Here is a 20,726-nt window from a genome sequence, read left to right as displayed (position 1 = left end):
GAAATAAAAAGCTTTTGTGACATTATACACTATACCATTCAAAAGCTTGAAGTCATTACAATTTTTTTTCTTTCTTTTTTTTTGGAAAAGAAATTATAGAAATTAATACTTTTATTTAGCAAGGATGCTTTAGATTGATGATAAATGATGATAAAGACATTTATAATGTTACAAAAGATGTCTATTTCAGATAAATGTTGTTCTTCTGAACTTTCTATTCATCAGTGAAACCTGAAAAAAATCTGCTCAGCCGTTTTTTAACATAAAAAATATAATAAATGTTTTCTGAGCAGCAAATCGGAATATTACAGTGATTTCTGAAAGATCATGTGACTGGTGAGATGATGCTAAAAAGTCAGCTTTAAAATCACAGGAATAAATTACATTTTAAAATATATTCAAATAGAAAACAGTTGTTGTAAATAGTAAAAATATTTCAAAATGTTACAGTTTTTGCTGTACTTCAGATCAAATAAATGCAGGCTTGGTGAGCAGAAGAAACTTCTTTAAAAAATGTAAAAAAAAATATTACTGTCCAAAACTTTTGACTGGTAGTGTTCATATATCTTTAATATAATTAAATGCTTCCTGTATTTATTTGAGTGTTTCAGATAATGGTGAAGATTTTTTTTCATAATTTAAATATGTAATTCTTTAATGCAATATGATTTTATACTTTTTATATATATTTATCAGTGTATTAATTTATTTTATTATTTATTGAAATAATCTAATTTATTACACCACTATTCAAAACTTTAGTGGTAAGATTTTTTTTTTTTAATAACTTAATTAGTAACTATCTTACCTATCTTCTATTTTAATATACTTTAAAATGTTATTTATTCCTGTGATCCCCAAGATGAAGCTTCACACAGTCCTTCAGAAATCATTATATTGTCCTGATTTGGTGCTCAAAAACATTTCTTATTATTATCAGTGTAGAAGATGGTTGTGCTTCTTAATACATTTTTTTGTAACATTATAAATGTCTTTACTGTCACTTTTTATTTAATGCATCCTTGCTAAAAAAAAAAAAAGTATATTAGCATAATGACTAGCATATGTATTAATTTCCTTATATATATATATATATATATATATATATATATATCAGTAAGATGTTTAATGTTTTTAATACATAAAAACAGTAATATTGTGAAATATAATTGTAATATACTTTTATTTTATTTCTGTGACGCAGCACTGAATTTTTATTATTCATTACTCCAGTCTTCAGTGTATATGATCCTTCATTGATTTATTATCAATGTTGTAAAAAGTTTAATATTATAAGCTTAATATTTTTTTTTTGGAACCTGTGATACTTTTTTGATTCTTTAGTGAATACAAAGTTAAAAAGAATTTATTTATTCAAAATAAAAAATCTTTTCTAACAATAAAAGTCTGTACTATTACTTTTTTTTTTTTTTTATCAATTTAACACATCCTTGCTGAACTAAAGTATTCATTTCTTTCAAAGGAAAAAAAAAAAATACTGATCCCAAGAGTTGAACTGTAGTGTATATTGTTACAAAAGATTTCTATTTTAAATAAATGCTGTTCTTTTAAACTTTTTATTTATCAGAGAATCCTGAAAAAAAGGTATCACAGGTCCCAAAAAGTATAAAACAGCACTGGAGTAATGATGCTGAAATTCAGCTTTGCTTCACAGGAATAAATTAGACTTTAAAGTATATTAAAAATAGAACACTGATATTTTAAATTGCAATAATATTTCACAAAATTTCATTACATTTGCTGTATTTTTGATCAAATAGATACAGTCTTAATGAGCTTCTTAAAAAAACATTCAAAATCTTACTGATCCCAAAGTTTTGAATGGCAGTGTATATGTAATGACATAATTTACACTAGAAATTCAGACGGAGGCAAAGACTTTTAGGGACATTTGACATTTAACAACATCTCAACATTGTATATTGCTGTCCTCATCCACATGTGGCATCCGTTTGGTAGCTTGTCATTATGATGCTGAAAATGAAGTCAATTACCTTGTCTATTTTTGTACTTTTCAGCTCATCTGTCATGGAGAGCTACTGTATGTCTGTCTCAGAACCCATCATTCTCATCCAGTTACTGGCATCTTACAGCCTCCTTTCAGTCTCATAACCCTCCATATATTGTCTCCACTACTGGTGCGAGAAGAGCACTTACACTTACACTGTTATTAAATGTGTCAGTCTCTCTTCCAGAGCCCACTTTCCTGCCCGAGAACTTTAAAAAGAAAGACGTGGTTGAGATTCTCTCCCATAAAAAGGCCTACAACGCTTGTGAGTATGAGTAGGGTTGTGTTGAAGTGCTCTGCCTTGAGTCAGGTTTGCTGTCTCGTGTGACGTAGACGTGTAGGAGTAGGTTAAAGAGGTGCTGTAGGTATTTGCTAGCAACTGTGTGGGAATTTTACCAATGCAAAGGTTAAGAATCCATGTCTCATCACACCTGGCTGCCCTGTTCAGCTATCCTCATAGCGCATCTGAAGCTGTCTCCGAAGGAGCTGCGAGAAATCCTCATGACCATGAGCACTGAGCGTCTGGAACCCGCACACATTAAACAACTGTTGCTTTACGCCCCTGATGATGAGGAGGTCAAACAGTTTCAGCATTACAACCAGGACCCTGCCAAACTTAGTGAGCCCGACCAGTTTGTCCTACAGGTGCTGTTTTTACTAATTTCTAGATGTTTTACCAGAGTTCAGTTATGATTTATGTTAATATTAATGGTTTCTTATGGGTTTGTTCCACAGATGCTACTAGTTCCTGAGTATAAAACCAGACTGAGGAGTCTTCTTTTTAAGACCACTGTGCAGGAGAAAACAGAAGAAATGAGAGGCGGATACGAATGCATATACAAAGCCTCATTAGAGCTTAAAAACAGCAAGAGGTTGGCCAAGATCCTGGAGGTAAAGGCAGATATGACTGAATCTTCAGAGAATGCTCTTTATTTAAATGTTATTCTTACAGTATGTACTCTTCCCTGTTTTAGTTTGTTTTAGCAATGGGAAATTATCTGAATAATGGTCAACCCAAGACAAATAAAACAACAGGATTCAAAATTAATTTTCTCACTGAGGTATGTTTGTAGTAATTACAGACAAAACATCGCAATGTTTTTATTAAACATCGTTCATATTATTTTTATGTTTTTCCTAATAACAAATTAAAATACCCCCAGCTGAACACAACAAAAACAGTCGATGGAAAGTCGACTTTCCTCCATATTCTTGCCAAATCATTGTGCCAACACTTCCCAGAACTCCTCGACTTCGCCAGGGACCTCATAACAGTGCCACTAGCTGCCAAAGGTAAGGTGCCAGAACAACTTCCTGTTAGATGCAGTTGAAGTCAAAAGGTTATATACTCATTGCAGAATCTGCAAAATGTTAATTATTTTCCCAAAATAAGAGGGATCATACAAAATGCATGTTATTTTTTATTTAGTACGGACCTGAATAAGATATTTCACATAAAATGGTACATGTAGTCAGAAGTTTACATACACTTGATTCTTAATACTGTGCTGTTACCTGAATGATCCACAGCTGTTTTTTTTTTTTGTTGTTGTTGTTTTTAGTAAGTTGTTTATGAGTCCCTTGTTTGTCCTGAACAGTTTAACTGCCCACAGTTCTTCAGAAAAATACTTCAGGTCCCACAAATTATTTGGTTTTTCAGCTTTTTTGTGTATTTGAACCCTTTCCAACATTGACTGTATGATTTTGAGACAACTGAGAGACTCATATGCAACTATTACAGAAGGTTCAAATGCTCTTTGATGCTTCAGAAGGAAACAGGATGCATTAAGAATCAGGGGGGTGAAGACTTATGGAACTTATGGAAACATACTAGTATTTTCTGAAGCTTATAAGTAGCTTCTGAAGGGCAGTATTAAATTAAAAAAATATAGTATTTAGGCAAAAATGTGCACATTTCTTCATTCTGTTCAAAAGTTTTCACCCCCGACTCTTAATGCATTGTGTTTCCTTTTGAAGCGTCAATGAGCATTTGAACCTTCTGTAATAGTTGCATATGAGTCCCTCAGTTGTCCTCAGTGTGAAAACATGGATGTCAAAATCATACAGTCATTGCTGGAAAAGGTTCAAATACACAAAAATGCTGAAAAACCAAAAAATTTGTGGGACCTGATGGATTTTTCTGAAGAACAGCGGGCAGTTTAAATGTTTAGGACATGGATCATTCAGGTAACAACACAGTATTAAGAATCAAGTGTATGTAAACTTTTGAACAGGGTCATTTTTATAAATTCAGCTATTATTTTCTTTTATGTGAAAAAATCTTATTCAGGTCAGTACTAAACAAACAATAACATGAATTTTGTATGATCCCTCTTATTTTGGTAAAATAATCAACATTTTGCAGATTATGCAAGGTGTTTTTAAACTTTTTGATTTCAACTGTATTTTTAAATGCACCTCCATTCAGATGTTTGGGGTTGGTAGGAAGTCATTTATGCTTACCATAGCTGCATTTATTTGATCAAAAATATGAAAATACTAAATATTAAAAACTGTAATATTATGTAACATTCTAAAGAAACATTTCTTCTTGTTATCAGTGTTGAAAGCAGTTCTGCTGATAAATATTTTTGTAGAAACCGTGGTACATTTTTTTTGTCAGGATTGTCTGATGAATAGAAAGTTCAAAAGAACAGCATTCATTTAAAGTAGAAAATCTTTTGTAACATTATAAATGTTTTTACTGTCACTTTCAATCAATTTAATTCATCCTTGCTGAATAAAAGTTTTAATTTCTTTAAAATGATCTTACTGACATTTTTTTCTTCTGTTGAAAAGTCATTCCTTGCTTGTCCTTGACATTTTTGCTGTTGGTTTAAATAGGAAGGCATAACACATATTATTTGCAACAATATCAGTTAAATGTATTCATGTTTCTGTATTTTTCACTATAAATGCAGTCAATCAGAGAACCATTACTGCTGAGCTCAGTGACCTTCACTCCACCATCCAGGACATAAGAACTGCCTGTGTGAAAATCCCAGCTACTGCAGAGGATCGCTTCGCATCAGTTATGAGTGTATCCACCAATAAACAGCCTTTATTTAACGAGTTTGATAGTGAAAAGAATAAAGACAGATATCCTGTGAGAAAGTATGCAAGATGAACAAAGGAATAGTTCACCCAAAAATGAAAATTCTGTTATTATTTACTCACCCTCATGCCGTTCCAAACCTGTAAGACCTTCGTTCACTGTCAGAACACAAATTAAGATATTTTTGATGAAATCCAAGAGCTTTCTGATCCTGCATAGGATGTCCATGTTACATCAGTGGGAGTATTTTATCAATTTCTGTACTACCTTTCTGGGCCTTGAATTGCGTTGCTGTCTATGGAGGGTCAGAAGGCTCTCAGATTTCATAAAAAATGTCTTAATTTGTGTTCAAAAGATGAGTGAAGGTCTTACAGGTTTGGAACGACATGAGGGTTTCATTTCTGGGTGAACTGTCCCTTTAAACTGCATTGTATCGGCCCTTAACCCTGACATTAGAGCTTTCTGGAAAACTGTCATCCAGCTGTGCAGTCCCTAGACTCCTTGCAGCAAAGAGCAATGGATGAGTTTCATAAAGTGGCCTCCTATTTTGGAGAAGACAGCAAGGCCACGACCACAGAAAACTTCTTTGGCATCTTTGCTGAGTTTATCTCCAAATTTGAGGTGAGTTTCTTAAATACTGCCATTTTCACAAATGAAAAAAAAAATAGTCATGAAGTAAGAGTGTGTTGTGTTTGTATTCAACAGAGAGCACTGAGTGAGACACAAGGAACAGAAAACCCCAGAAGCCCCCGAATAGCCTCGCCACTGGCATGGTGAAACCGACAGCATCTGCTGTTTCTAACTTTCTAACCCAGAACGCCCATGTGCCAATAAAAACAGGAAACTTGATAGCGTGAAGGGAAACGAACCTTACTTTAAATGTCTTAGGTGAATTAAAGATAATATATAAAAATATATATTTTATACAGAACTTCTGTTTATTGAGAAAGTATATAAATATAGTCTAATTAATAATAATTTTGTTTTGAGATTTACAGCTGCTAGAGAATGTAACAGGAACATGAACACTTCAGGTGGAGAGGATTGATGGTATTTTTGATGGTATATTTTGGTACCGAGGTGAATGAATGTTTTCATGATGAACTTACTCATCCTCAAGCCAAATGTATTTTAACACACACACAGACACACACACAAAAAAAAGAAAAAAAAAAAAAAAAATTCAAATGAGTTTCTTCACAGTATTAGTGTTTTATTGTTGTACTCCATTGTGATACGCCGATACTATAGCAGAACAAGAGTGCACCCTTCGTAAGTGAAGACAGATCTATTTTCCAAATCAATGATCATTTGTATTTTATTGCAATTTTTGTTGTACAACTGATCGGTGGTTTCATCCCGCATGAGAATCTGTGGTAGGTTTTACATCATGAAATTGGTTTTCATCTATGAAAAGATACAAAAGCTTCACATTATTATTAAACAGCAGAAGGGTACACATCACCAATGTTCTTTTAAAATGAGTATGTAGCTTGTCTGACTTTTTTAGGTACTATTGTTTAAGATAACATAATGCATTTCTTCCTGACATCATCTGTTCTTGAACAAATGCATGATCTTCCTTATTGCCTGTTTTGTGTCATTTATGTGTATTTTTCTTAGTTCCTTGTCAGAACCTCCATTATTTCTCTAAATTGATCGATGAGGAGAAAATCTACGATTGCATTTGCATGTAGCAGAGTATTTCTATTTATGTAACGTATTCCTGTTTTGATTGTTTCCGTATCGATTTGTTATATTGAATTTGTTTTACCAAAATAATTAGTTGTAAATTAATATTTGTGTACAACTTGTTGGCGTGACTAGCCTAGTGTTTTCCCAAGCAGTTCTATATCGGCTTCAACATCGACGGGCCACATATTGCTGCGTTTTAATCAGATGTCTAATTTGTTTTGCCTGAATAAATACGCTTTTGCGGAAATTCATCTCTGTGGAATTATTTTGTACTAGAACTGTAATGGCTTCCAAAGTCTCCAGATCTCAATCTGACTGAGAATCAATTATCTGTTTGTAAACATTCGGGATGCGCGCGCAGCATGGTTGCAGAAAACCTGGAAGAGATAGCCTTTACGGCTAGAGAATTACAAGGATACGGTACAAAATACTTGGATTTAAAAAGAGTATAGATTATATTGATTAGATGTCATTTTCAAAATATTATTTGCATATTACAAGAGCTTGTCACCCAGCGATAAGCACTGTTATTCAACGAAAATGATGTTAGATAGTCGGATAGTCTTACACATCCGAAACAGGGATGACGTTTTTTTATGGGCGGTTCAAGTGGCAGTCTATGGAGCCATGGAACAAAATAATAAAAAAGGTAAATTTGATTTCATATTTCAAAATTCTGATTTTTTTTTTTGACAATTCAGAGATGATATCCCACAACTCTAGAGGAAAAACAACTCGTCTTTCTCTCTTTTCCCCTCAGCTCAGAGTTTATATCCCACACTTCTGGCAATAGCAAAAATACATTGTATGGGTCAAAATTATTGATTTATCTTTTATGGCAAAAATCATTAGGAAATTAAGTAAAGATCATGTTCCATGAAGATATTTTGTAAAATTCTTACTGTAAATGTATGAAAACTTAATTTTTGGTAAGTCATATACATTGTTAAGAACATTATTTGAAGAACTTTAAAGGCAATTTTCTCAATATTTTGATTTTTTTGCACCTTCAGATTCCTGATTTTAAATAGTTGTATCTCGGCCAAATATTGTCCTATCCTAACAAACCATACATCAATGGAATGCTTATTTATTCAGCTGATGATGTATAAATCTCAATTTTAAAAAATTAACCTTTATGACTGGTTTTGTGATCCAGGGTCACATATGTCCTCTATGAACAGCATATGTGAATATTATGTAGACCTATTGTTTAAATCAATATGCTTTAAGAGTAACGTTAATCATAGCAGTTTCTATCCATAGTATGTCCGTTTAAACATCTGCGTTTAGTTTCAAATGGTGTCTTTGACTACTGTATAAAAATTATTTGCATTTGTCACTGTGACGTCTACTCGAAATTGGTCTACAGGATTCTACTGAATTCTTTTTACTACTGGAAAAAGTCTAAAATGGCAATTCTGGTTTTATTAATTCCTAAAGTTTTTATTGATTTATTTACATTTAACAACAGTTTTAAATGTGTTTCAAAGGGGTATCTAATCATGTCAGATTGTAAAGTGATTTTTTATTGCATTTATATTTTCTCAATTATATAAAAAAATCTTTTTTTTTTCCCAAGGCACTGTCCATATCCACTATGAACGTCATCATGATGTTCTCGTTACCAGGCAACGCATAAGGGTTTCAAATACTAAAGATCTCAGATATGTGTATAGAGTAAGAGAATACATGAAAATTGCTAATAATAAGCCCTGCCTGTCTCTTCATCAAGAACCTCAAACCATCTAATTACACATAAGCACACAAGAAGTAGTTTACTGAGATGGGAAAAAAAAAAATACAGCACAGTATAAGGCTACATTCTCCCTGATTTTTAGAATGAAATCTAGTTTATATCAGTTCTTTACACCAAGGTGCTGAAAGATCGGAATGAGGAGAAAATCCAAACATAACTAATCAAAATTAATGCATGAATAACTGTCAATAGTTATGTCTGTCAAGCTTGATTCTGGTTGGAAGAAATCAATAGTGTCTTCCTTGATTCCCTAAAGCTGCACTGCTTGTTTATCACTATAGTTTCTTTCTTTACAGGAAAAAAAAATATTATTTTGTAAATAGGCATGTAATAAGCAACATAATGAACAGTCAGTTTGCCCCTTCAGGCTGTATATGAATATAAAAGATGCAATATTCTGTCAAATGTAATTTTCCACAATGACAGCTTACACTCAATGTGCAAAAAGACCAGAATAGGTTCTGCTAAATTATGAGCGTACAACATTTTAGTCAGATGAATGATGGCAAACACAGCAAGTGTGAGGTGTTAGTTCAGCTGGAGAAATACAATCATTCTCAGCTCAATGTCACATATGCATTCAAGTCTGTATAAAACCATTAATGGACTCTAATTAGAGGCATTGGTAGGAGCGTAGGTGGTCGCAGTTAACTAAAAATCTTGTGAAATACACAGTGGAGATCGAAATTAAAGAAAAAGTTCAGTGATCACTGATTAGTCCTATTTGAAGTTATCCAAACAAGAGTAGAAGGGCGGTTTTGTAAACATAACTCATAAATTAATTGTATTCTAAAGCACAGTTTTAGAAACCTTCAAAGAGATATTTGAAAAAGAACTGATCAAAATTAGAGAACACTTACAGATACTCCAAAATTATTGGTGTTAGCACCTGGTGCTAATTTACTTAAAGAGGTCCTACGATGCTCTTTTACAAAGTCCTGATTTTGTTTTGGGGGTCTACTAGAACATGCTTTCATGGTTGGTGGTTCGAAAAACGCATTATTTTTAACAATTTACATTATTACAATACACTTCTCCCAGCTTGGCACAAATGGCTCGATCAGTTCCGAGTTTAATGAAGGCCAGCCTTCCGAAAAACGAAATGTGTTGTGATTGGTTAGCTCTCCCACTGTGTTGCGATTGGCAAACAGCTTAGGCGGTGTATCAGTACTGCCACGCCCATTGTCAAAGCAGCAATTTTCGTTTACAACTGTAGGCGCAAGCTAAAGTGATTCTTATATTTTAAATATGGATATTTTTCTTACAGAAATGCATCGATACACTACAGGAGGCCTTTATTAACCCCCCGGAACTGTGTGAGGCACTTTTGATTATGGATGGATGCACATTATTGGGCTTGTTTTAGACTGATGAAGAGAAACACCCATCTATGCCACTCTAAAGCTTGGGAGTGCCAGGATAATTTGTAATATAACTCTGATTGCATTCGTCTGAAAGACGGAAGTCATACACACCTAGGATGCATGGAGGGTGAGTAAATAATACGCTATACAGTAGTGTTGGGTCCTATCTCAGCCTGCGAGATCGCCAATACATGATATTATCGTGCTAATTTATTTAATTATTTACATACTTAGTTTCATTGCCCGAAACCAGCTCCAGCATAAGGCTAAAAGCAGCCTAACATTATCAAGGAACATCATCACTGATCAGCCTAGCATATTCTAGTGCAAGTTCATGCATTTTAAAAAACACTTGCATTATAAGTGAAGCTATCTACACTGTATGATCAATAAATCTCTTACCGCACACATCTGCGGCATGTTACGGCTCCAACGCGGCAACCGGAGTAGGTCGCGGCATGTGTTTCGACCCCTTGTACTGCGTCTGCGGCACGTTACTGCTCTGAAGTGGCCACTGTAGTCAATGCTTGTGTTTATTTCCACAGACGTGATTTAATTTAATTTTAATTCAATATCTCCCTTTAGAGTGGACTTTGAGATTTGTAACTTTGTAGATCTTTTCTATGCCCAAAGATACACACCACACACTGACTAAAATTAAAAAAACTGAAAAAGCAAAATATTTTATGTAACTTTATAATTATATGGCAAACCTATTTAACTATTTAAGAGAAGTTAGTTGTTTCAAATCTGTGATTTATCAAATATTGCAGCTTTACAATGACACATTAATTCAAGTCCCCCAAAAGCCTGGTCGTCCGTGTAAGACAAATGCACATGAGGAAAGGATAATGTGGAGACTCTCAGTAGGCAATCGGTTCAACACTGCAGCTGGAATTGCTTACCAGTTCAACGCTGAACAGGGTAAGGATCTGTCTTGGGACATTTAAGAGAAGTCCGACTGAAAGAACACTGCAGTGACCAAGTCTCTCAGCAGCAGAAAGAATCAAAAGGCTAAGCTCAACTTCGCTGAGAAGCATGTTGTGTTGAGAGAGGAGAACTGGTCCAAAGTTCACTTTAGTGATGAGCAAGTTTAATTTATTTGGGTCTGATGGGAAACATTTTGTTCAGGGTCAAACTGGGAAAAGCCTTAAGCCCAAGTATGTAAAGAAGTCAGTAATAGGTGAAGGAGGAAGTGTCATGGTTTTTGGTGTTGGGCCTCATTTAGCTACACACAAGGTGAATAGGAATTCATTCAGGTGAATAGGAATATTTATCAGAACCTCCTTCAGCAACATGTGATTCCTTCCCTGCAAGTATCTCCCAATAAGCCTGCAATTTTTCAAGACAAGACAACGCCTCCATCACACTGCAAAATAAACAGTTCCTTAAAGCGAAGAACATTGAAATAATGAATTGGCTGAATGAATCATGATCTAAACCTGATTGAAAATCTCTGGAAAATCCTTGGGGACAAAGTTATGGCTAAGAAACCCACTACAGTTACCAATTTATTGAAGAGAGTGGAAGAAGAGTGAACCAAGATTACAACAGCGCAGTCACACAGTGTCTAAAAAGCTGTAAACCTCCAAACGTTTAGCTGTAATCTTTTGTGGTACAGTGGTTATTGTTCTCTAATTCTGATCACTGTTTTGCACAAAATGTTTTTTGTTGAAACGCCTTGGAAATTTTGTCAAACAGAGGTATACCTACAGCTAATATTCCTTCAAAGTTTGAGGGACAAAGTGTCAATATTTTCAAAAAAAATCAAGTATTTATAGACTATGCAATGAACTGTTGAAACTTCTGTTCTTGTTTCACTTTTTTATTTCACTTTGAAGCAGTAATACAAAGCATTTTTTGTCTTTTCCAAATTCGATAAAGATGTGGTCTTCTGATGTGAAGCCCCTGAACTTCAAATGCACCATCAACTTTTTGTTTCATAAGTGTGAAGTCAGTTTAACTTTCCAAACCTTGGTAAAATAGCTCTTGTAAGTGTACTTAGGTAAGGCAGCATGGTAAAGGCAAGGAAAATGTATAAAGAAAAGCTAACAGCGAGCATAATCGCCTACATTTTTCTCTCACACCAGATGAGAATCATGTTCCAAATGTCTTGTTTTTGAAACAAAAAAGTATCACCATGTAACTGATTAACAAGCTGTTCACACTAGATAACGTCTGATAGTGTTATCATTAATTTATTGTATATTTCAACAAGACTGAGCAGCTGATAATCATCGCCACTGGGGTTCATTCTTGTGATTTTTTCTAATGGTTAAAATGCAATATCACCAAAACAACCCTGGGTTATTTCAATAGATAATTATGATTAAGCGTTTATGGAAACGAGACAAGGAGAGAAAAATGTAAGCAAATATGTCTCCTATTAGCCATTATACAGTAAGACTAACATCCAAGTGGCACATTTTCCCCCACTTTGGTACCATATCAGGGTAAAAGAAGGGAAATACAAAGCTATCCTTGTCAAGGCTTGGTAAACATACAAACAAAGCCATAACATAAAGTTTCCATACCAGAATATCACTAAAGCACATATTTGACCTTTTCCATTACATAAACTGACAGCTGAAAATTTTACTAATTTTAGCAAATCAAACATCCAAATGGCCTCTTTCACATATGCACCAATCAGGATTACTTTTACACATAGCTGAGTGGTGCTCTACCACACGTTTATGTCCAGTCATTTTAATGCCCCAAAATTATGAAATCATCAGCTGTGAAAGGCAGAAAACTAATCATTCAACATTTACTTACCTTAAACCAATGTATTGCATGTAACTAGTATCCAAACTGAAAAAGTAAGGCTTGCAAATCAAAAAAAGGAATGTACTGTATTTGTACTGTATTAGCTGACTGGAGACCTGCAGTCACAAGCTATACATAAAGCCACAGTTTTTCTTTTTTTAGTGTCTTCCACCTTTTAAAATCGAGTATTTGCTTTGTTTAGCTAAGGCCACTTAAACATCCAAGTACCTCGTAACACAAATCCGTTTTTTGTTCATCAAATTCACCCCATCACTGTACAGACCCAAATCCTCATGCAATACATGTCACTTTTTGCTGCCATCACAATGAAAAGGCATGTTTAAATAAACGTGAAACATCTTGGGGCATCTGTTTCCCTGGTGCCACTGGGATTGTTGATTGTCTTAAGCGTAGGCCATTCGAGGAGTACAGCCAAGATGATAAACACTTTGGTAATGGTGAGAAGAGCAGCCCTTTAGCAAACCTTTGGTTAAGGGAAAGGGTGTTGGGGTCAAGGCCATTTTTACAGGACGGTGCTCTCTGTGTCGAGGTCTGTGTCCTTGAGTTGGGTAACAGGCCTCTCAATGGCGATATCAGGAACAAGAGCTCGAGCCAGTGGTTTAAATGTCGTCACCGGATCTGAAAAACACATGATTAGGAAGTCAGACTATGGAGACTAATAGATAGTTCTATAGTTAATAATAAAAATACAAAATTAAGATTGTTTGAGAAAAGCACTTGCTGTGATGCCATGCTGACAGGAACAGAGTAACCGATTATCGATTTTTTACAACCAACATGAAACCAATTGCACACACACACACACACACACACACATTATATATATAGTCTTTATAAACGAAGGCCAAAGGAGGCCATACAATTTTTTTGGGTTATTATGTGTAAATAAAGACTATTTAGTTGCTTTAGTTTGTTATTTGCCTAATAAATGACAATACAATTTGTAGTTTTAAACAAGTTTTTGTAGCGGTCTATGAAAGCCATGGAATAAAAGAATAAATTTGAGTTTATATTTAAAAATTCTGAATTTATTCTAGCAATTCCAAGATTATTTCTGAATTCTGAAAAATCAACAATACATTTTTTCTCTTATTCCATGGATTTTTCCTATTTCCCTCCACTTGTCCATTTATTGACTGTGATTGGGCATCTAAATAATAAAAAAAAAATTAAAAAGTGCTTTACAAGAAAGGCATTGTTTCTGCCTTTAAAAAAACTTAAAGTAAATCCAAAAATTCCTGAATTAAAATGAGGATTTAGAGTCAATTTTAGAATGAGTATAGGCCTATAAGGGAAAAGTTTATTTTTGTTAATGGAACCTACTCGGTGACTATAATAATAAATAAATAAATAAATAAATAAATAAATAAATAAATAAATAAATAAATAAATAAAAATAAATGAATGCATTAATAAAAAAAATATATATTTTATTATTAATTATATCAATTAAACAAACCAATAAAGAACTTTTACTATAGTAATAATACTCCTGTGCTGCAAAATTAAACTGAATAGTATTTAATAATAATAATAATAATAATAATAATAATAATAATAATAATAATAATAATAACAACAAATGAAATTACAATACTAATATACATACTGTCTTCATTTCAAAAACTCATTAAATTCAAACCATATTTTTTGCCAAAGAGTGACAAGTTTGCATCCCTGCTTTCACTAAAATGCTACACACCACGGACATCTGCAAATTAGCTCACTCATAAATGGTGGAATTATGTAATATTATTAATATAAACAATATTAAATTATTCCAAGTTATAGCTGTGTATTATTTTTGGGTGCTATTTTAGATAAAACCCATCAGGTAGCACTTATTGGCTGACATTGATAAAAAAAAAAAAAGAATAAATAAGCTTTCCTTTTATGTGAGGTTTTTTAGGACAGGACAATATTTGGCCGAGATCTGAGGGCGGAAAAAAAAAAAAATAAAAAAATAAATATTGAGGAAAATCAACAAAAGTTGTCCAAATGAAGTTCTTAGTAATGCATATTACAAATTAAAGAGTTAGTTTATATATATTTATTGTAGGAAATTTACAAAATATCCTCATGGAACATGATCTTAATATCCTAATGATTTGTGGCATAAAAAAAAATCTATAATTTTGACCCATACAATGTATTGTTGGCTATTGCTACAAATATACTCGTGTGACTTATGACTGATTTTGTAGTCCAGGGTCACATATGATTATAAAAAAGGGTAAAAATCAATTATCAGTCAGTCACTACTGACATGAACCAAGATGCTCTTATAAAACTGGGACAGCCAGCTTTCAAAGCAGAGTGATGCAATTCTAAAATGTTAGTGAGTTAAATGTTAACTCATTTTGCTATTAAACTTAGTATGATTAACTGAGTCCTGCTCTCAGTGCAATTTCTAATGTGAAATTGTGTCTTTATAAACCAAAACCATCTATTAAACTATTTAAAAAAAAAAAAAAAAAACTGAGCAAGTGGTATTACTATAACTAAATCCACTTTTTTTAACGACAACATTTCATACCTTCCTACTTGATATTCTATTCAGCTTTTAGACACGGTCTTCATTTGCCCTGAAACCTTACGCAACTCACAGAAACACAACAACCAGGCTGTTAAACAGAAGCTTAGAGTGACGGAAATAAAAGAGCTTCACCCATTGTTTTGAAGGCAGCACTGCAAATTCCATTGCTGTCGCTTCCTGTGGCTGGAGGCTGGGGCGGAGGGGGAACAGTAGGTCTGTTACGTGGTTTAGGCACAGGCCTCGGGCGAGGAAGTGATCCTGACTGGAACACTGGGGGAGCGGTGGGACTGGGACTGTCGTGAAACACTGCTGTGGGCGGAGGGGTGCTCGGTGGCGTGGGAGTGCTGGGAGGGGAGGGGTCTTCTCCGGGGTCAGCTGGAGCAGTGGGCTGGGGAGGGGGCGTGGCCTGCGTGGGAGGCTGTGGGGGCGGATGGTTGGGTGCCTGAATAGGAGGCTGGTTGCTTGAGTGGCGTCGAGGGGTCGTGTTAGTTTGAGCCTGTGGTTGTGTGGGGCTCAGATTGGTTGGAGAGTAACTAGAAAGTGGTCTAGGGGAGGGGCTGAGGGACTGAGAGGTGCCTAAAGACGTTTGCGGTACTGACTGATTGGCTGGTTGGCCTGGTGGAGGGTTGGCTGGTTTAGGAGGAGCTGGGGCCGGCTTCTTTGTACCTGCAAATAAAAAGACTTTAAAACAAGTTCTGATGTTCTGAGGTGTTCTTGTCATATAACAGCCTGTCTACAATGGGCGCGGCCATTGTTGAAGCAACCGTTGCAAATTCATTCATACTTGGTTTCAAAAATATGCCAGAAATAGAACGGGTCATCAGTTTACTGTCCGAGATTTGTTTCACTGCATCATGAAGCCCGTTTCCGCCACCGAAATAAAAAATAAAAACGGTAATTGCGACTTTTTTCTCACAATTGCAAATTTACATCTCGCAATTCAGAATTGTAAGATATAAACTTACAATTGCAAGTTATAAAGTCAGAATTGCAAGACAAACTCAAAATTGCGAGAAATAAAGTCAGAATTGTGAGATATAAACTTGCGAGAAAATTCTAACAATTCTAATTTTTTTTCTTGCAATTGTGATTGCACATCTCATAATTCTGACTTTTTTTTCAGAATTGTGAGATATAAACTCACAATTGCGAGTTATAAAGTCATAATTGTGAGAAATAAAGTCAGAACTGCAAGACAAAGTCAGAATTGCAGGATTTAAACTCAAAATAGCAAGAAATAAAGTCAGAATTGTGAGTTATAAAGTCAGAATTGCAAGAAATAAAGCCAGAATTGCAGGATATAAACTCAAAATAGCAAGAAATAAAGTCAGAATTGTGAGTTATAAAGTCAGAATTGCAAGAAATAAAGTCAGAATAGTAAGATACAAACTTGCAAGAAAATTCTCGCAATTTTGACTTTTTTTTTCAGAACTGTGAGATAAAAACTCACAATTGCGAGTTATAAAGTCATAACTGTGAGAAATAAAGTCAGAATTTTGAGGAAAAGTCAGAATTGCAGGATATAAACTTGCGAGAAAATCCTCACAATTCTCGCAACTGCGAGTTTACACAATTCTGACTTTTTTTTTAGAATTGTGTAATATAAACGTGTAATTCAGACTTTTTTCCTCAGAATTGTGAGATATAAACTCATAATTGTGCGTTCAAGTCAGTCAGACTTGCGATATAAACTTGCAATTCTGAGTTTGTATCTCACAATTTTGACTTTTTTGTGAGATATAAACTTGCAATTGCAAGTCAAAGTCATAAAGAAAAAAAAGACTGATATGTTCACAGAATTGTAAGTTTATATCTCACAATTCTGACTTTTTTTCTCAGAATTGCAAGTTTACATCTCATAATTATGAGGGAAAAAAAAGGCTGAATTGTGTGATAAAAAGTCACATAACCTTTTTTTTTATTCAGTGGCAGAAACAGGCTTCCATAGTATCCAGTGTAGAAAGTATCAAGGATTTTTCTGTCGTTTGCGTCTGGTGTAGACACTCTGCAAGACTTCTGAGGTAAGTCTACTGACCTCTGCGTGCCATGTGAGGACTGGGTCCTGTAGATCCAGCCACAGGGGTCCCCACACTCAGCTGTCCTGATCCTCCAGTGCCATTTCTCTGAGCTGGAGGAGTGGATGCAGGGTCTCGGGTCTTTGAACTGTTAAGCAAACGGAAGGAAAAAAATATAAATCAGTAATATTAATTAAATAATATTTACCTGACATTCCGTAACATGCAAACTCCACAAACACAATATTAGGTTTGAAATGGTTAAAGCTAAATTCTGCATTTTTTTTTCCTTTTATTAAAGAACAAAATGTAGATTTTTCCCAACAAAAAAAGGTGGCATTTCAGAAAAAAAGTGCAAAAATTGAGCTTAAGCTTGTCAGTGGGGAAGTAGGTAGACATGCGTACCATATCTACACCTAAAGCAGTGGTTTTCAACATTTTTGACTCCAAGTATCATCCTAAATATCCATATGGTTATTTAAAGGTTTACAAAAAACATATTTTCGATATATTCGATATTCCTTGCCCCATATTTTAAAATATAAAAAATAATTCAGGTCCCACAAATTCGTTGGTTTTTCTGCATTTTTGTGTATTTGAACCCTTTGACTGCATGATTTTGAGATCCATCTTTTCACACTGAGGACAACTGAGGGACTCATATGCAACTATTACAGAAGGGTCAAACGCTTAGTGATGCTTTAGAAGGAAATAATGCATTGAAAAATGGGGGGTGAATCGCTTTTGAATTTGAAGAGTGTTAATTTAACTTATTTTTTCTTCTGGGAAACATGTAAGTATCTTCTGTAGCTTCATTCTTTTCAAATGTTTTCACCCCCAGTGCTTTTTTTTTTTTTTTTTTTTTGGTTAAAAAAATTCTTTAAAGCACTTTGTATTACCAATGTATATAAAATGTGCTATATAAATAAACTTGCCTTTCCTTGGCTAAAGCTGATTTGAAATAATGTGCATTGTGAAAAGCACTTCACAAATAAATTTGACTTTAATTTTAAATCATTTTAATTTATCCTGTGCCCACCTAGTGGGCCCCAGTTTCCTGGTAGAGAACCAAGGCCCTTAAGGGTGTCAAAAATTACTAATACAAACCCTTAAGGTACTTGATTGTTTGGCTGGTTGTATTTAAATTTATTGCCATATCAGCATCACTGGCTATTACATGGCAGACACAGATTAAAGAGCCCACAATATAATAAATACATTTTTCTTTTAGTAAAAAAAAAAAAAAAATCACTATTAAGGTTACATGAAAATCACTATTAAGGTTACATGAAAATCACTATTAAGGTTACAATATGTTAGAAATAGATAAGATACAAAGGTCCACCACTGAAGCTACTATCCCAATGACAAGCTGATTTTGCACATTTTATCTTTTAATGTAAGCCAATAAAAGCAGTTTTGTTTTAAATGGAGCAGGAGCATGACCACTCAAATAAACTTGTTAAACCCCCCTTCCTTTACGGAATAAATTTATCAATCACAGCTACTTGCCATCTGCTGCTGAAAAGCCGTATCAATAAAACTAATTCAATTTTTTGGTTGTTATAGATCACAACAATGTAAAGCACTAGAAAAAGGGAGTTGAAAGATCCGTTTTGTCCCTCCACAGCTATTCCACGTGCATGCAGGGCTGAATCATTCATGCACTGCACTGGTCCGGCACGGTCCGGAACGTTGCAGGAGTCTTACCTGATCTCCTCAGTATGCTGAGCTAGAAGCTGTTGTGCTGCTGCCAGGGCGGCCATCCCCAGCGCCAGCCCGGGCTGACAGCTCTCTAAGCCCAGGCCCACCTGCGCAGGCTGCTGGAGCAGGAGTTCAGCCATAGGCTGACCCCCTGCACTACCTGCAGCCTCCACCGGGGGCAGCGGGGGCTGGAAGGCAGGCGAAGCGTGCTGCTTTCTAGGTACAGTATTGCCTCTACGAGGATTGTGGTCCATTAATTTATTAGCAGAGCTACAGAAAGAGGAGACAGCAGAGACACCACTAGTGCTAATAAGTTCCCAGGAGAGTGACACCACAGAAACCAAGAGGGCAATCTGCATTGGTAGAACTCCCACTTACACCACACACATTGCAGGGTTAAGAGGGAAAAGCAAGAGACTTATCAGTAGAACAGACGACACCCTAGAGGTTAATGGTGAGTGTAATCTGATCCGCTATTTTAATTGCTCAATTAAAGCAAATTGATCAATTAAATTGCATTCTAAATCAACTTAATTGCAGATTTTTGTGAAGCAAGAGGAAATAACTACTGCGATTGATTCTGGTAATCAGACTGTTAATTGAGATTCTGTGTGAAGTTTTACCTGTCTCTCCGGGGCAGTTCACCATCTGGGCCCACCATGCTGCCAGGTCTCTTCCTCTCTATGGTGCCCGAATCATAATCCGGTGGGGTCAGGTGATTAACATTGTTTGGCAGGGGTGCAGGCATAGAAAACATGCCGGATACATTAAAATCCACATCTGAAGGAATAACAAGAAACAGGTTAATCTTAAACCTGACAGCAATACTTTTTTCATTGGTAAATACTAGATATTTAAAGCTTTATGGCCCCTACCCTCAGGGAAGAACCAATCTGCATGCTGAATGATGGGTTCAATTATAGTAACCACATGCACGGAGGTTGCAGCAGCCATTTCTGCTAGGCTCCTGTAGGTAAAGAGAAGAGAGATTTTAAAAAAGGCACAAATAAAGGAATTGTTTACACAAAAATGAATATTCTGTCATTAATTACGCACCCTCATGTCGTTCCAAACCTGTAAGACGTTTGTTGATCTTTAGAACACAAATTAAGATATTTTTGATGAAATCCAAGAGCTTTCTGAACTTGCATAGACAGCAATGCTACTATCATGTTTATCAACGTCCTTACTACCTTTCTGGGTCATGAACGTGGTAGTTGTGTTGGTGTCTATGCAGGGTCAGAAAGCTCTTGGATTTCATCAAAAATATCTTAATTTGTGTTCCAGAGATGAAGGAAGGTCTTACAGGTTTGGAACAACGTGAGAGTGAATAATTAATGACAGCATTTTCATTTTTTGGGTGAACTACCCCTTTAAAAATTTTAATGTGTTTGCTGGATATTGCAAAATATTCTGACCCCTCGGTTTTGGCCCACAGTAGATTGGGTCCAAGGACAATGGCAATATTGCTGGGGGTCATCTTGTTAACGTCACTTTCCTGTGCAAGCTTAGCAAGGAACTTAACAAGATATCTGTAAAACAGAGAAAAAAATAGTTGAAATCAGCAGACAGTCAGCAATTTAGAAACAATATTTTTAATCACATCTGAAACTGCTTTTTACTGTAGCCGTAGTCCTGATGTATAAACCTGATGTATAAACAAGTTCGTTTAGTGACATCATCTGATGTCAGAAAATTATTTTTGCACTACAGAAATAAATTATTTCATTTTATTCCCCTAAACATGCTTAAAATAAACTAAGAGAAAAATTTAGGAGA

The 20,726-nt window shown here is 35.0% G+C and overlaps 2 protein-coding genes across 8 annotated transcripts in view; one reads left to right on the top strand and one right to left on the bottom strand.

Moving 5' to 3' along the window:
- grid2ipb (glutamate receptor, ionotropic, delta 2 (Grid2) interacting protein, b) overlaps positions 1 to 7,030 on the top strand; it is a 35,881-nt gene extending 28,851 nt beyond the window's left edge. For 4 of the 6 annotated variants that reach the window (XM_051124469.1, XM_051124470.1, XM_051124467.1 and 1 more), the window contains 8 exons: positions 2,205 to 2,294; positions 2,478 to 2,674; positions 2,765 to 2,920; positions 3,004 to 3,090; positions 3,193 to 3,322; positions 4,951 to 5,069; positions 5,541 to 5,705; positions 5,790 to 7,030. In XM_051124469.1, coding sequence (XP_050980426.1) covers positions 2,205 to 2,294; positions 2,478 to 2,674; positions 2,765 to 2,920; positions 3,004 to 3,090; positions 3,193 to 3,322; positions 4,951 to 5,069; positions 5,541 to 5,705; positions 5,790 to 5,861 — 1,016 coding nt within the window. In that variant the 3' untranslated portion in view covers positions 5,862 to 7,030. The remainder of the gene's footprint in view (positions 1 to 2,204; positions 2,295 to 2,477; positions 2,675 to 2,764; positions 2,921 to 3,003; positions 3,091 to 3,192; positions 3,323 to 4,950; positions 5,070 to 5,540; positions 5,706 to 5,789) is intronic. The other 2 variants (XM_051124468.1, XM_051124472.1) reach the window with 1 other exon arrangement.
- Positions 7,031 to 13,031: 6,001 nt separating this feature from the next.
- The window catches only part of arhgap17a (Rho GTPase activating protein 17a), a 34,947-nt gene continuing 27,252 nt past the window's right edge, over positions 13,032 to 20,726 (bottom strand). Inside the window, exons 14-20 of one of the 2 annotated variants that reach the window (XM_051123945.1) lie at positions 20,366 to 20,479; positions 19,823 to 19,914; positions 19,571 to 19,727; positions 18,954 to 19,217; positions 17,264 to 17,391; positions 15,361 to 15,894; positions 13,032 to 13,310 (exon numbers count right to left, since the gene is read on the bottom strand). In XM_051123945.1, coding sequence (XP_050979902.1) covers positions 13,195 to 13,310; positions 15,361 to 15,894; positions 17,264 to 17,391; positions 18,954 to 19,217; positions 19,571 to 19,727; positions 19,823 to 19,914; positions 20,366 to 20,479 — 1,405 coding nt within the window. In that variant the 3' untranslated portion in view covers positions 13,032 to 13,194. The remainder of the gene's footprint in view (positions 13,311 to 15,360; positions 15,895 to 17,263; positions 17,392 to 18,953; positions 19,218 to 19,570; positions 19,728 to 19,822; positions 19,915 to 20,365; positions 20,480 to 20,726) is intronic. The other variant, XM_051123946.1, reaches the window with a different exon arrangement.

Source organism: Labeo rohita, chromosome 12, assembly GCF_022985175.1.
Source record: "Labeo rohita strain BAU-BD-2019 chromosome 12, IGBB_LRoh.1.0, whole genome shotgun sequence".
Classification (NCBI taxonomy): domain Eukaryota; kingdom Metazoa; phylum Chordata; class Actinopteri; order Cypriniformes; family Cyprinidae; genus Labeo; species Labeo rohita.
This window is presented reverse-complemented; position numbering and strand designations above follow the sequence as displayed.